The following is a 15,380-nucleotide window of genomic DNA, read 5'->3' as shown; positions in this document are numbered from 1 at the left end:
CCATGAGAAAGCTATGGCAGGCTTCTCCATGCTCTTCTCAGTAAGTTTCGTGGCAATCACTGTAATCCTTACCAAATATCTCTTATATGACATTATAAATTTTAAGGAATCAACACACATGTGTACACGTAAAACTTTCTGAGAATCAAGACGGATGTGCCAAAACTGAGGCAATGCAGAGATGGGTTTCACTGTAATTATTTTACTATTATTCAATTTCAATAAACTATCCTGTTTGAAAAAAAAAAAAGAAAAAAACATTGTACACACAGCTTTGGGCTCAACTCTGAGAATTTAATAGGGACTGTAGTGTTGCATCAAGCTGCCGAAAGGCACCACAACTTACCTTTCCTGCGCCCACAGGTCCAACCACAGCTAACAGTTCACCAGGTCTGACAGTAAAGGAAAGGCCTTGTAGGGTTGGGGTTCTTAATTCCTGCAAATTAAAGTTTATAAAAACATATCCATTTCAATAAAGTATGCCAAATGCTACAGAAAATGGAGAAAATAATATAATATACATTGATATGCAAATTAACCCACATTTTTCTCCAGCCTATTTTAAGACATCCTGTCCTGGAGGCCTTTTCATCCAATCATATCTCTTCGGGAGTTTCAGGCAGCTTTAGTTGCCTTTAGACACCCACAGATTTTAAGTAGGTGAAATGACAAGGCACCCACATGAAGTGAAAACTTCATGATGCATATTAACTTATTAAAATAATATACTTTATAGAGTATCCAGTATGTGAAGTTTTCTAATCATTTATAAGTTTTCATTATGACCCTTGGCTTTAATTAACTATATCTCATTAATCTCCACAAGGGAGCTACATAGGTATATGGCAGACTTGGCCCTTTAAATAATTTGAATCTCCACTAATCTCTCCATTTTCACTTGATAAAGAAAGAATCTCAGTAATGCTCAGAAAGCAAAGGAGCACTTTATATAAAGAAGTCATTCTCAATATGGGTTGGCCAAAAAGTCTGTTCAGTTTTATCTGTAAGATGGCTCTAGTAGCATTAACAATGTCATTAAGATTGTATTATGACAGCTGTCATATCAGCATGCATTTTAAAAAACTTTTTAAAATTGGTGAATTTTTGTGTAGCCATTTTAATATTAAAATTGAAAAGCAACATTTTTGGCGCATTATGTTTTACTATTTCTTTTTTTTTTTTTTTTTTTTTGCTTTACTATTTAAAAAGAGGTAAAAATGCAACTGAAAGGCAGAAAAAGATTTGTGCAGTGTATGGAGAATGTGCTATGACTGATCAAATGTGTCAAAAGTGGCCTGCAAAGTTTTGTGCTGGATATTTCTTTTTGGGCAATGCTCTACTGTTAGGTATGCCAGTTGAAGTTGATAGAGATTACATCAAGACATCAAGAACAAACAACGCTATACCAGCTGACAACTCAAAGTATTCAAATATTTCATGCAAAGTATTGAATGGAAATCATTTGCACCAGCTTGGTTATGTTAATCACCTTGATATTTGAGTTTCACAGAAGTTAAGCAAATAAAACCCTTCTTGACCATATTTCTGCACGCAGTTCTCCACTTAAACGTAACAGAAACATTCCATTTTTAAAACAAATTGTGACAGGTGATGAAAAATGGATACTGTACAATACTGTGGAACAGAATAGATTGTGGGCAAGTGAAATGCACCAGCACCAACCACAACCAAAAGCCAGTCCTCATCCAAAGAAGGTGATATTGTGTATATGGTGGTATTGCAATGGAATGCTCTATTATGAGCTCCTTCAGGAAAACCAAGTGATTAATTCCAACAAATACTGCTCCCATTAGATCAACTGAAAGTAGCTCTCTATGAAAAGCATTCAGAATTAGTCAACAGAACATGCATAATCTCCCATCAGGATAGCACAAGACTGCATGTTTCTTTGATGACCAGGCAAAAAACTGTTACAGATTGGCTGGGAAGTTCTGACTGATCCCCCGTATTCACCAGACATTGTACTTTTGGACTTCCATTTATTTCAGTCTTTACAAAATTCTCTTAATGGAAAAAATTCAATTCCCTGGAAAACTGTAAAAGGTATCTGGAAAAGTTCTTTGCTCAAAAAAAATCAAAAAATTTTGAAAAGATGGAATTATGCAGTTCCCTGGAAAATGGCAGAAGGTAGTGGAACAAAACAGTGAGTATGTTGTTCAATGAAGTTCTTGGTGACAATCAACCAGAGCAACAAGAACTCTGAGAGAGGGCTCCAGGAAAAGTTATGCTAGGAAGACTACCCATGCCCTTTGTCCACATAGAAAATAGTACTGACAAGCAGCTGAATAAGGAAAGAATTATTGATGGATTTATATACATAAACTAATCAAATGAAAATGGATAAATTTCAGAAGGGTAGGAGGAACTTTCATGAAAAAAAGAAAAAGTGAACACTACACACTACTTTTCCTAGCAGTTAATGATATTTACATGGCAATCAGTTCAGTTCAGATCAGTCGCTCAGTCGTGTCCGACTCTGCGACCCCATGAATCACAGCACGCCAGGCTTCCCTGTCCATCACCAACTCCAGGAGTTCACTCAAACTCATGTCCATCGAGTCGGTTGATGCCATCCAACCATCTCATCCTCTATCGTCCCCTTCTCCTCCTGCCCCCAATCCCTCCCAGCATCAGAGTCTTTTCCAATGAGTCAACTCTTCGCATGAGGTGGCCAAAGTATTGGAGTTTTAGCTTCAGCATCAGTCCTTCCAATGAACACCCAGGACTGATCTCCTTTAGGATTGACTGGTTGGATCTCCTTGCAATCCAAGGGACTCTCAAGAGTCTTCTCCAAAACCACAGTTCAAAAGCATGAATCTTCAGTGCTCAGCTTTCTTCACAGTCCAACTCTCACATCCATACATGACCACTGGAAAACCATAGCCTTGACTAGATGGACCTTTGTTGGCAAAGTAATGTCTCTGCTTTTCAATATGCTGTCTAGGTTGGTCATAACTTTCCTTCCAAGGAGTAAGCATCTTTTAATTTCATGGCTGCAGTCACCATCTGCAGTGATTTTGGAGCCCAAAAAAATAAAGTCTGACACTGTTTCAACTATTTCCCCACCTATTTGCCAGGAAGTGATGGGACCAGATGCCATGATCTTTGTGTTCTGAATGTTGAGCTTTAAGCCAACTTTTTCACTCTCCTCTTTCACTTTCATCAAGAGGCTTTTTAGTTCCTCTTCACTTTCTGCTATAAGGGTGGTGTCATCTGCATATCTGAGGTTATTGATATTTCTCCTGGCAATCTTGATTCGAGCTGTGCTTCCTCCAGCCCAGCGTTTCTCATGATGTACTCTGCATATACATTAAATAAGCAGGGTGACAATATACAGCCTTGATGTACTCATTTTCCTATTTGGAACCAGCCTGTTGTTCCATGTCCAGTTCTAACTGTTACTTCCTGGCCTGCATATAGGTTTCTCACGAGACAGGTCAGGTTTTCTGGTATTCACATGTCTTTCAGAATTTTCCACAGTTTCTTGTGATCCACACAGTCAAAGGCTTTGGCATAGTCAACAAAGCTGAACTCTCTTGCTTTTCGCATTATCCAGTGGATGTTGGAAATTTGATCTCTGGTTCCTCTGCCTTTTCTAAAACCAGCTTGAACATCTGGAAGTTCATGGTTCACGTATTGCTAAAGCCTGGCTTGGAGAGTTTTGAGCATTGCTTTACTAGTGTGTGAGATGAGTGCATTGTGCAGTAGATTGAGCATTCTTTGCTGCTACTGCTAAGTCACTCAGTCGTGTCCAACTCTGTGTGACCCCATAGACGGCAGCCTACCAGGCTCCTCCGTCCCTAGGATTCTCCAGGCAAGAGTACTAGAGCATTCTTTGGCAAATAGCAAATAAAAATTCAACCCAAAATTGTGAAAAATTGAAAAGTTCTTAGTGAAAATTAAAACTATGTCTTTTATTTTTACTTAAAAACCAAAGAAACTTTTTAGCCAACCATAAAAAAATTTCCTGCAAAAGGCAGTCAAGACTCTAATCTCACTAGAGCTCTAACTTAACACCAAAACCAACAAAAACAAAAAAGGAAATAGATGTAAAGCATGACGTTATGGGTTACAGTGATACCCCTATATTTTACACTTATTACATGCATAATCTGCCCTGGCTAAACAGGGATAACAAAGTACTTCTGTTTAAAGAAAAAAAAATCAGATGTGCTATAGCATGTACAATCCAACACAAGAGCAAATGACAGAGCGCTCATCATGCCATTCACAAGTTGTATTTCTGAGTAATCTGTAAGTTCTAAGGTAAAGAGATTTAAGGGTGTGTGTGTATATATACATACACATACATTTACATATACTAAGTATTAAGAAAACTTCTCAATAACTGCTAGTTTTTTCTTTTTCTTAAGAGAGTGATCACCTGTGATTAGCAAAATGCCTGAAAGGCTAAAGGAACAGGATCTAAATTAACAGTTTGGAAAATCTTCTAAGTAAAAATTCCTCTAGAAATAACTGAACTGATTATGGAACAGTCACTTACTAAAACAACAATTACTTTTAATCATCAAATTATACCAGATTTTATAGGTATTATGAACAGTGTCAAGAATAGAGTTTACTCCTTGGAAGAAAAGCTATGAAAAACCTAGACAGCATATTAAAAAGCAGAGATGTTACTTTGTCAACAAAGATGCATATAGTCAAAGCTATGGTTTCTCCAGTAGTCATGTATGGATGTGAGAGTTGAACTATAAAGAAAGCTGAGCACCAAAGAATTGATGCTTTTGAACTGTGGTGTTGGAGAAGACTCTTGAGAGTCCCTTGGCCTGTAAGGAGATCCAACCAGACTAAGGAAGTCAGTCCTGAATATTCATTGGATGGACTGATGCTGAAGCTGAAGCTCCAATACTTTGACCTCCTGATGGGAAGAACTCACTGGAAAAGACCCTGATGCTGGGAAAGAAGGAAGGCAGGAGGAGAAGGGGACGACAGAGAATAAGATGGCTGCATGGCATCACCGACTCAATGGACATGAGTTTGAGCAAGCTCTGGGAGTTGGTGATGGACAGGGAGGCCTGGCATGCTGCAGTCCATGGTGTCACAAAGGGTCCAACATGACTGAGCCTCTGAACAGAACTGATCAAGAAGAAACTAAATTTTAATACATGAGAAACATTTTTAAGCTTATCCACTCCTTTCTTCTTGCCTGACACTTAGGGTTCCTATTTTACTACTTTTCACTTGGTTAAGACTACAAAATACAAACATCAGATTCCTGTCTGCAGATCTCAAAGTCTATCAAGGCCACACAGAGTTCCCTCCCAGTTCAGGCTTCGGGATCAAGCACTGCTCTGCCACAACCAGAAGGGGGCAGCACTCGACAGCCCATGGGTCCTGGGTATGTTCCCTCTTGGTTATTCAGGCTCAGGGGACCACGGACTCAACAAAGATCATCAGCTGAGTCCCCACTCTGTGTGAAAACAGTTTGAAACCCCTGCCCTGTGGAGATTTAGAGATACCCCCAAATATACTTTAAAGATTAGAGATTGAGATCAATTCCCATCATTTCATGAATGAGACTTGCGTCCATGAGACCATCTCCAACCTGTCCACCTGGCTGTCCAGAGGAGCCAGTTAGAGCTCATGTCTATCTTTTGCCTCCCAACCCAGCAGAGGCTTCATTAAGACTTAGTTTCTCTTCAAAACTTCCAATGTCTTTGCCTTTCTCCCTCCCAAGGGCCCTCTCACCCATGACCTAACTTGACAGCCCCTAACTACTAATGAAAGGCAATGCCAAAGAATGCTCAAACTACCGTACAATTGCACTCATCTCACACGCTAGTAAAGCAATGCTCAAAATTCTCCAAGCCAGGCTTCAGCAATACGTGAACCGTGAACTTCCAGATGTTCAAGCTGGTTTTAGAAAAGGCAGAGGAACCAGAGATCAAATTGCCAACATCCGCTGGATCATAGAAAAAGCAAGAGAGTTCCAGGAAAAAATCTATTTCTGCCTTATTGACTATGCCAAAGCCTTTGACTGTGTGGATCACAATAAACTGTGGAAAATTCTGAAAGAGATGGGAATACCAGACCACCTGACCTGCCTCTTGAGAAATTTGTATGCAAGTCAGAAAGCAACAGTTAGAACTGGACATGGAACAACAGACTGGTTCCAAATAGGAAAAGGAGTACATCAAGGCTGTATATTATCACCCTGCTTATTTAACTTATATGCAGAGTACATCATGAGAAACACTGGGTGGAAGAAGCACAAGTTGGAATCAAGACTGAGGGGTGAAATATCAATAATCTCGGATATGCAGATGACACCACCCTTATGGCAGAAAGTGAAGAGGAACTCAAAAGCTTCTTGATGAAGGTGAAAGAGGAGAGTGAAAAAGTTGGCTTAAAACTCAACATTCAGAAAACAAAGATCATGGTATCTGGTCCCATCATTTCATGGGAAATAGATGGGGAAACAGTGGAAAGAGTGTCAGACTTTATTTTTGGGGGCTCCAAAATCACTGCAGATGGTGACTGCAGCCATGAAATTAAAAGACGCTTACACTTTGGAAGAAAAGTTATGACCAACCTAGACAGCATATTGAAAAGCAGAGACATTACTTTGCCTACAAAGGTTCATCTAGTCAAGGCTATGGTTTTTCCAGTGGTCATGTATGGATGTGAGAGTTGGACTGTGAAGAAAGCTGAGCACCAAAGAATTGATGCTTTTGAACTGTGGTGTTGGAGAAGACTCTTGAGAGTCCCTTGGACTGCAAGGAGATCCAACCAGTCCATTCTAAAGGAGATCAGCCCTGGGATTTCTTTGGAAGAAATGATGCTAAAGCTGAAACTCCAGTACTTTGGCCACCTCATGCGAAGAGTTGACTCATTGGAAAAGACTCTGATGCTGGGAGGGATTGGGGGCAGGAGGAGAAGGGGACGACAGAGGATGAGATGGCTGGCTGGCATCACTGACTCGATGCATGTGAGTCTGAGTGAACTCTGGGAGTTGGTGATGGACAGGGAGGCCTGGCGTGCTGCGATTCATGGGGCCGCAAAGAGTCAGACACGACTGAGCGACTGAACTGAACTGAACTACTAATGACTCTGCCAAGGTGCAGTCTTTCCATAGGCAAGTCCAGGACAACACAATAGAGTGTTCTGTACAATTATGCAAGTTGTACAGAAGTCTAAGAACATGTTCTTGGAAGTTCTTGAAGAAAAACAAAACATCTTAGTTTATAATGTTGCATAGTTTGATATAAGAGAAATTTGGTAATTTGTCAAATGGTGGCTCAGAAGGTAAAGAATCCACCTGCAATGCAGGAGACCGAGGTTTGATCCCTGGGTTGGGAAGATCCCCTGGAGGAGGGCATGGAAACCCACTCCAGTATTCTTGCCTGGAGAATCCTCACAGACAGAGGAGCCTGGTGAGCAACAGTCCATGGGGTCACAAAGAGACACAACTTAGCAACTGAAAAACAACATACAAAGTATGTGTCAACATTCACATAAAGTTAACATCATAATGGAATTTTAGTGGTGCTTTCCATAAATGCTTCAAGTGGATTATGACAAAAAAAATACCAAGCAGGAGGCAAATCTATTCTATTAAGGTAGGGTAGGTCAGCCACCTTGTATGAGTTCCCATGTGCAAAAGGTGTAGGGATGTGGTTTATATATTTTCTATATATTTATATAGAACATACTACTGTCTTGCTGGTGGAGATGAAAGGTGCTGAGTCAGAAGTAGGTGAACACAATGCAGGTGGCACAACAGAGTCACAGGCATGAAAGACAGGAGGAGTCTACAGAGTCTGGACATTTGCTCTGTGGTCCCCACTCTGGCAGCAGCCAGGCTCCCGGACTCTGATCTGGAGGGGAGACCCTCTGGTAGAGGTGTCTCCTCCCTAACTCCTTCCTGTCCTGGGTTGGGAGCAGCTTCCTGCCTTTGCTAATCGCTGAGCTGCCTCATCCACCACTGCCTTGCCCTTTTTTGTTCTTTCATCTCCTATGTAACTAATTTCCTGCATGGAATCCCCTCGCCCCTGCTGTAGGTTCTCCTGATTAATCCACACTGATACAGGAGGATATGCACAAAGAACTATAAAGCTGGAGGCAGGAGGAGACTTTCAGTTGTCTGTAATGGGGTTGCACTGGGAGTGCAAACTTGAGACCTTTTGGAGAGTGGTCCCTATTGTTTTTCCTATTTGCTAAATTTCAGAAATAAACCAAGTGCTGGGAAAATCTTTGTGATATCACCAGTTCTTCCTGTCAGCTTGTCACACAGTACAACCCTTCAACTTGGAATCACTGGTACTCACTATGCCCACCTGCTCTCTCCTCCTGCCCCTGGCTGCCACAAAAGTAGCCAGAACCATCCAGAAGCTTAGCATAGAGGAGCCCCACCCTACCCCAGCAAAGATGCACTCACTCACACTATGTAATAAGATATTTGATAACATTAAGGCAAAAAGCATATACTGATTGCATCCAAAGTCTCTGGTCTCTAACAACTGATTGTGTATTTGTTAGTTAACCCTTTCTATACTGCAGCATTGTGGCTCTCCAATTCTACAAATTCTAATATTATAAATGCACTTACTTCAAGTTCAAAATATGATAACCCTTTGAAGGTTCTCTTGAAAGTGAGATAAATAATAATACATCAAATGCCTCAGGCTGACTTTATTTTTAGTGTTAGCAAGTGTTAGTTTCTCAGTCGTGTCTGACTCTTTGTGATCCCATGGATTGTAGCCGGCTAGGTTTCTCTGTCCATGAAATTCTCCAACCAAGAATACCACAGTGGTTTGCCATTTCTTTCTCTGGAGTTCCTGTAGGGGAAATTACAATTGGATGCCTCAAGTCCAAGGGAACCCCCCACCCCACCCCGGGCATGTTCATTACCAGAGCATTCCTCTCCTGTGTAAAGAGAGGAATTTTTTTCTTTACAAAGAAGTGCTTTATACTTCTTTACAAAGAAGTGCTTTGTAAAGCACTTCTGAGTGCCAGATTGTTTAATTGTGAGCCATACAGAGGCCATTGCTCTTTTGATCTTAACATATCCAATATGCACCCCAAAGATCTTTCCTTCAGGACAGATGAAATATTTCCCATTTTTATATCCTGCAACTTTACCATTTTTGCAAAACACAAAACACCAAAACACAAAAGATGCAGGCAATTTCCAACAAAAATGGTACAAGACAGATTCCAGCATCAATGCACACAGATGAACTGGCCACCAACAGGGTAAATACATTTACCCTATAAAACAAATGGACTAATTCTATCTAGGTTACCCACTCCCACAAGAACTAGCTCCCAAATGAACCGGTTCCAACTGAACCAGTTCCCAAATCAGGTAAATAAATGTACCCTACATATGAGCTATGGTGGGCTTGCCCCATGAGAACTAGTTCCCAATGAACTGGTTCAGGGTAGAGTCCAACAACACCTCCCCTCTGTAAACAGGTACCCAACCAAATTAGCTTGTCCTGTAAAGGAAAAGCCCAGATTGAGGGGAAAAAATGTTCCCGGTGTGCACATTGGAGCGACTTACCCTTCAAAATCAAGCCTGTCAGCTCTTAACACAAAACGACACACAAAACAAGTGAACCGGTTGAATCAGCTATCAAATTGGGTAGACTTACCCTACAACCGAAATCAAGTCTGTTGACTCTAGAAGTTTGTCAGTTCCTTGTCTCAATTGTCAAGCTGAGGGAAGCCAGTACCCATTCAGGGAATCTTGAAGGAAAGAACCTCAGGACAAATGATCCCAGCAGCTGCTAGGGTCTTGCTCCAGTATTCCCTGATTGATGTCGGCTAGCCACAAGCAGCAAGGCTCCTGGCTGACTAAGCCAAATTTTTACCGAGTCCAACCTTGCTCTGCTCACTGCATGACAGGTAATGAATCTGAGAGACAAGGTTTTGAGGCAAGGAAAAGACCTTAATTGGGGAGGTGGTAGACCAGGAAGACTACAGGCTAATGCCTCAAAACAACCATCTTTATTTTTAACCTCTGTTAATTGTAAACCTCATTCCTGATTCAGAATTTTTATAACATACTTCCATAGTAAATGGGCAAGTCACATTTTGTATCATGTGTAAAATCTCAAAATCCTCCAATAAATCTATGTTACAGTTGTCCTTTAGCAGTCACAATTGTGAAATTAAGGATTTGTTACCTTATCCCAAAAAGCAGTGAAATCTTGCACGTTCACAACTGTTTTACCATCTAATGGCAGCTGATGATCACACTGTGGTAGCTCATCAAGTAACAGAAAGTTCTACAGAAAAAGGAAAAACACAGATTGTTTAAACTGTAGGAACAAAGCACAAGCAAAATAATTGCTTCCATGAAATTTGCAATATATTTTAAAACTGTATTTCATTATGTTAGGTCATTGAAGTGAAGTGAAGTCGCTCAGTCGTGTCCGACTCTTTGCAACCCCATAGACTGTAGCCTACCAGGCTTCTCTGTGCATGGGATTTTCCAGTCAGTAGTACTGGAGTGGACTGCCATTTCCTTCTCCAGGGGATCTTCCCAACCCAGGGCTCGAACCAGGGTCTCCCACATTCTAGACAGATGCTTTACCATCTGAGCCACCAGGTGAGTCCAATGTTAGGTCATTAGAAATACTAAATAATCTGTAGTATAAAGTATTATAGCATATAGTATAGTACATACAGTATACACATATAGCTTACAGTGTGTATATAGGTACACACACACACACAAATAGTTTCAGGCCATGGAACTATCTTTGTAACTTTCTTAACAAGTATACTGGCTCCCCTTTAAAGAACAAATATGTCTCCAAATTTGAACACATCAAGAAGCGGGATATTTTTCTTGTGTCATTAATAATACAAACGGGTTTTGACAGAAAATAATTTCATAAATATTTACTGAATCCCACCAGGTTCCAAGCACCATGCAACACTGCTGGGAACACAGAGAGGAAGGTCATTCCCAGGCCTTCAGCAGTCAGGTGGCAAAGGACAGGCTGGGAACATAAGACCTTTGGAAGAAACTCCGAATGAAAGCCTTACTCTGCTTTCCTCCTCCTGTGTATCAAATCCCTATCACTGGTTGTCATTAACTATCATTAAAATCATCATTCTTAAAAGATAATGCTATTAAGTCGCTATCTCTTTCTTACTTTTCACAAGCATCTTTTGACAAACACTTGTCTCTGCTCCTTAGTCAAAGTCCTCTCCTCCTCAACAGAATGATCACATCTTCCACTTCTTGCTATTTTCTGCACAATTATTAATAGGAACTATTCAGTGCAATTTAGCTGAATAAAATAAAGTCTTGAAAATCATTAGAAATCTAATATAATCATATACAGGAAACTCCCTCTTACCCTTTAAATGCTAAAAATAATTCAATGAGAAAAGACACAGTGGGAAAGAAAATGAACAACTGAGACCACTCCCACCCCCAACCCCAAGTACTATGAACATGTGGCAGAGACTACTGGCTGTCCTCTCTTTCTTGCTCTCTTTCTTCCATGCTAACAAAACCTTGGATTTTAGCTCCACATGACAACCTGAAAAGAGGCCCTCTCTCTCTCCAGCCTTCTGAGCAAATAGGAGCAGCCACGTGACTAAATCCAGGTCAGTGGAGGGTGACAACAACCAGGCTCTTTCTCCACCCCATGGCCTGGGCCTTGGAGGCTGCCAGCATGGTCAAGGTCAATGCATTTAACATCATGGAGGATCATACTAGCCATGGAGCTTGTTACAGGTTAAATTATATCCCTCTCCCAAATGATACACTGAAGTCCTATCTAGGAACTCCAGTTACATCAAAACATGACTTAATTTGGAATTAGGGTCTGATTAATATGCAATCATACTGGAGTCAGGTTGGCCCTAAATCCAATATGACTGATGTCCTTATAAGGAGACAAACACAGTCAGAAAACAGCCACCTGAAGAAAACGGAAACTGGAGTGGTGGCAGTTAAAAACCAAGGAACCCAAGGTTTGCCTGCAACCACCAAAATCTAGAAGAGGCAAAGAAAGATTCTCCCTGTGACCAGAATTCAGAGGGATCAGTGACCCTGCTGACACCTTGATTTCAGACTTCCAACCTCCACAACTGGGAAACAGTAAATTTCTATTGTTTTAACATCTGGTTTGTAGTACTTGGTCATGGCAGCCCCAGAAAACAGATACAAAGCCTTACAAGGTTTCTTGCATGAGTGAAAAACAAACTATATTTCTGTGAAAAGTGGCTTTGCCATGCGTAATTCTAGGACCTATAGGCACAGAATCTTAACCAACACAGGGGGCAACTGAAACAAACATGTGATGATGTTCGAAAAAGGAAATGGACGTGAATAGTAACCTACTACCCTAAACCTCATAAATAGCCTTCAAGTCCTTGACACCCTTATCTATTGTGCCATAAAGCTACAAATTTGATAACACCTTCTACTTCAAAAGAACAACTGTTCCTCTTCCTCCTTTGTCACCAGGCCCTGGTGGTGGCAGGCAGGGCACAAGGACCACGTTGGGTTGGACCCTCCAAGAAGTTTCTGTGGCACTAGAACAAGGCCAAGTTACTCCAACTGAGCTCTGTCAAGGATAGCTCTCCTTTATCAAGAAGACCAAGTTACTGTATCAGAAGAGGTGGTCTTAAAGCAAGTTGAAGAATCAGAGAAAAGATATAAGGTCACTCACTGTGGAATTTAGATGAAATTCCTATTGCAGTAAAAGACAACTTTAGCACATCTGGCATTGAGACAACATGTGCATCAAACATACTGAAAAGTTAAGTATCACCTTAAATTCCACAGAGGTTGTTGGATCAGGGAGCTCTGTTAATGGTAAAAACAAACTTAGATGAGTCTGCTATGGGATACAGAAGCACAGATGGAATTTTTGGACCAGTTATAAACCCATGGAGTTATTCAAACAATATAGAGAAAAGAGGAAGCAGAAGTCTCATGGTGAGAATAAGGATTCAAATTGGCTTATAACTGGAGGAAGCTCAGGAGGGAGTGCAGTGGCTGTGTCAGCATTCACTTGCTTCATTGCTTTAGGACCAGATTCCAGAGGATCAACCAGCAATCCAGCTGCCCACTATGAGATTGTTGGTTTAAAATCCAGCTATGACTTAGTTTCTTGTCATGGCCTCATTCCCCTGGTGAATTCAATGATGTGCCCAGAATCTTAACTAGAGGTGTGGATGATGCACCAATGTGTTGAGTATACTAGCTGGGCAGGATTTCTAAGATTCTACCACAATTCAAGATCCTGTTAAAACCATTTATGCTTCCCAGTTTAACAGATATGAGCAAACGATGTATAGGAATTCCAAAGGAATATCTTATACCAGAATTGTCAAGTGAAGTACAATCTTTTTGGTCCAAAGCTGCTAATCTCTTTGAGTCTGAGGGGGCCAAAGTAATTGAAGTGTCCCTGCCCCAACCAGTTTTCAATTGTCTGCTACCATGTACTGTGTACATCAGAAGTGGCATCAAATATGGCAAGATTTGATAGGTTAGAATATGGTCACTGATTTAACATTGATGTGTCTACTGAAGCCATGTATGCTGCAACTAAACAAGAAGAGTTCAATTATTTGGTGTGGGGAAGAATCCTCTCAGGAAACTTTCTTATTAAAAGAAAATTATGAGAACTATTTTATCAAAGCAGAGAAAGTGAGATGACTCATTACTAATGATTTTGTGAATGTTTTTAACTCTGGAGTAGATGTTTTGCTAACTTCCACTGCCTTGAGTGAGGCAGTGCCATACACAAAGTGCATCAAAGAAGACAACAGAACATGAATTGCCCAGGGTGATATTTTTACACAGACTGTAATATGGCAGAATTGCCAGTGGTGAGTGTCCCTACAGCCCTGTCAAGCCAAGGATTGTCAATAGGACTGCAGTTTAATGGTTGTACATTTTGTGACCAGCTGCTTTTTTACAGTTTGCAAATGGTTTGAAAAACAAGTACTGTTTCCTGTTACTCAACTTATCAAACTAATGGATGATTGTTCATCAAACTGTGAAAATTAAACGTTATCTCTGCTTCTCTAAAATAGTAGTAATAACTATACCATGCAAATTATTATGACTTTTAAAGCTTTTATATTCTAGACAATTCAAGTGATCTTGTAATTTGGTTCATTGTCAGTACAGTCATTGCTTGAAATCACTTTTTAAAATTCTTGTGATGTAGTTAATTATAAAAAATCTGTCAGAATTTATTTAGCATCCACTAAGTATAAACAAAGTATAGGATTTCTATTATAATACAATATACCTGTTCCTGAAAAATGATGCATTCAGCAAAAATGATCATTAAAAACAACGCTGCTTACAGTACAAGTAAGCTTAGGAGTAAATCTTTCAAAACGCCTACATCTTTGCAACCAAAGCACTAACAAAATCACTGGTACGCTTATTTTTGACAAAGGAGGCAAGAACACACAATGGGGCAAAGACGGTTTCCTCAATAAGTGCTGCTGGGGAAACTGGATAGTTACATGAAAAAGAATGTAACTCAAAATGGATAAACTCAAAATGGATTAAAGATCTAAATATAAGACCATAAACTATAGAATCTTAGAGGAAAACATAGGCAGAACACTATGACATAAATCACAGCAAGATCCTCTATGACCCACCTCCTACAGTAAAGGAAATAAAAAAATAAATTAACAATGGGACCTAAGTAAATTTAAAAGCTTTTGCACAGTAAAGGAAACTGTAAACAGGTGAAAAGACAACCCTCAGAATGGGAAAAAATGATAGCAAATGAAAGAACTGACAAGGGTTAATTTCAAAAATATACAAGCAGCTTGTACAAATCAATACCAGAAAAACAAATAACCCAATCAAAAAGTGGGCAAAAGCCCAAAGCAGACATTTCTCCAAAGAAAAGATATAGATGGCTAATAATTACATGAAAAGATGTTCAACATCATTCATTATTTAGTTCAGTTCAGTCGCTCAGTCGTGTCCAACTCTCTGCAACCCCATGCATCGCAGCACGCCAGGCCTCCCTGACCCACACCAACTCCCGGAGTTCACCCAAACTCATGTGCATCGAGTCGGTGATGCCATCCAGGCATCTCATCCTCTGTCGTCCCCTTCTCCTCCTATTCTCAATCTTTCCCAGCATCAGGAGTTGGAACTATGGAAAATATTCAAAAAAGTACTAATATTTTGACCCGTTCAGGCCCCAAACAACAACATGCTACTTTACAACCTTTAGTTGCAGATATCCCTATTAATTTATGGAGACGAGATCTACTGATGCAATGGACAGCTTATGTAACAATTCTTACTATATCTTCTCAAGCTAAACAAATTATGGAAAATATGGGATACAGTCCTGTTCAAAATACACAGGCTTTTTAGTGGA

At 40.2% G+C, this 15,380-nt stretch overlaps 1 protein-coding gene and 1 pseudogene across 1 annotated transcript in view; one reads left to right on the top strand and one right to left on the bottom strand.

The window, feature by feature from the left end:
* LOC101906567 (ATP-binding cassette sub-family C member 4-like) overlaps nt 1-15,380 on the bottom strand; it is a 378,587-nt gene that overhangs the window by 197,985 nt on the left and 165,222 nt on the right. Inside the window, 2 exon segments of the mRNA XM_025000155.2 lie at nt 347-436; nt 10,176-10,277. Of these exon segments, the coding sequence (XP_024855923.2) occupies nt 347-436; nt 10,176-10,277 (192 nt within the window).
* LOC100847339 (glutamyl-tRNA(Gln) amidotransferase subunit A, mitochondrial-like) lies at nt 11,682-14,029 on the top strand (annotated as a pseudogene).

This window comes from Bos taurus, chromosome 12, assembly GCF_002263795.3.
Source record: "Bos taurus isolate L1 Dominette 01449 registration number 42190680 breed Hereford chromosome 12, ARS-UCD2.0, whole genome shotgun sequence".
NCBI classification, from domain to species: Eukaryota; Metazoa; Chordata; class Mammalia; order Artiodactyla; family Bovidae; genus Bos; species Bos taurus.
Note: the sequence above shows the minus strand (reverse complement) of the source record. Positions and strands in the feature narration are given on the sequence as shown.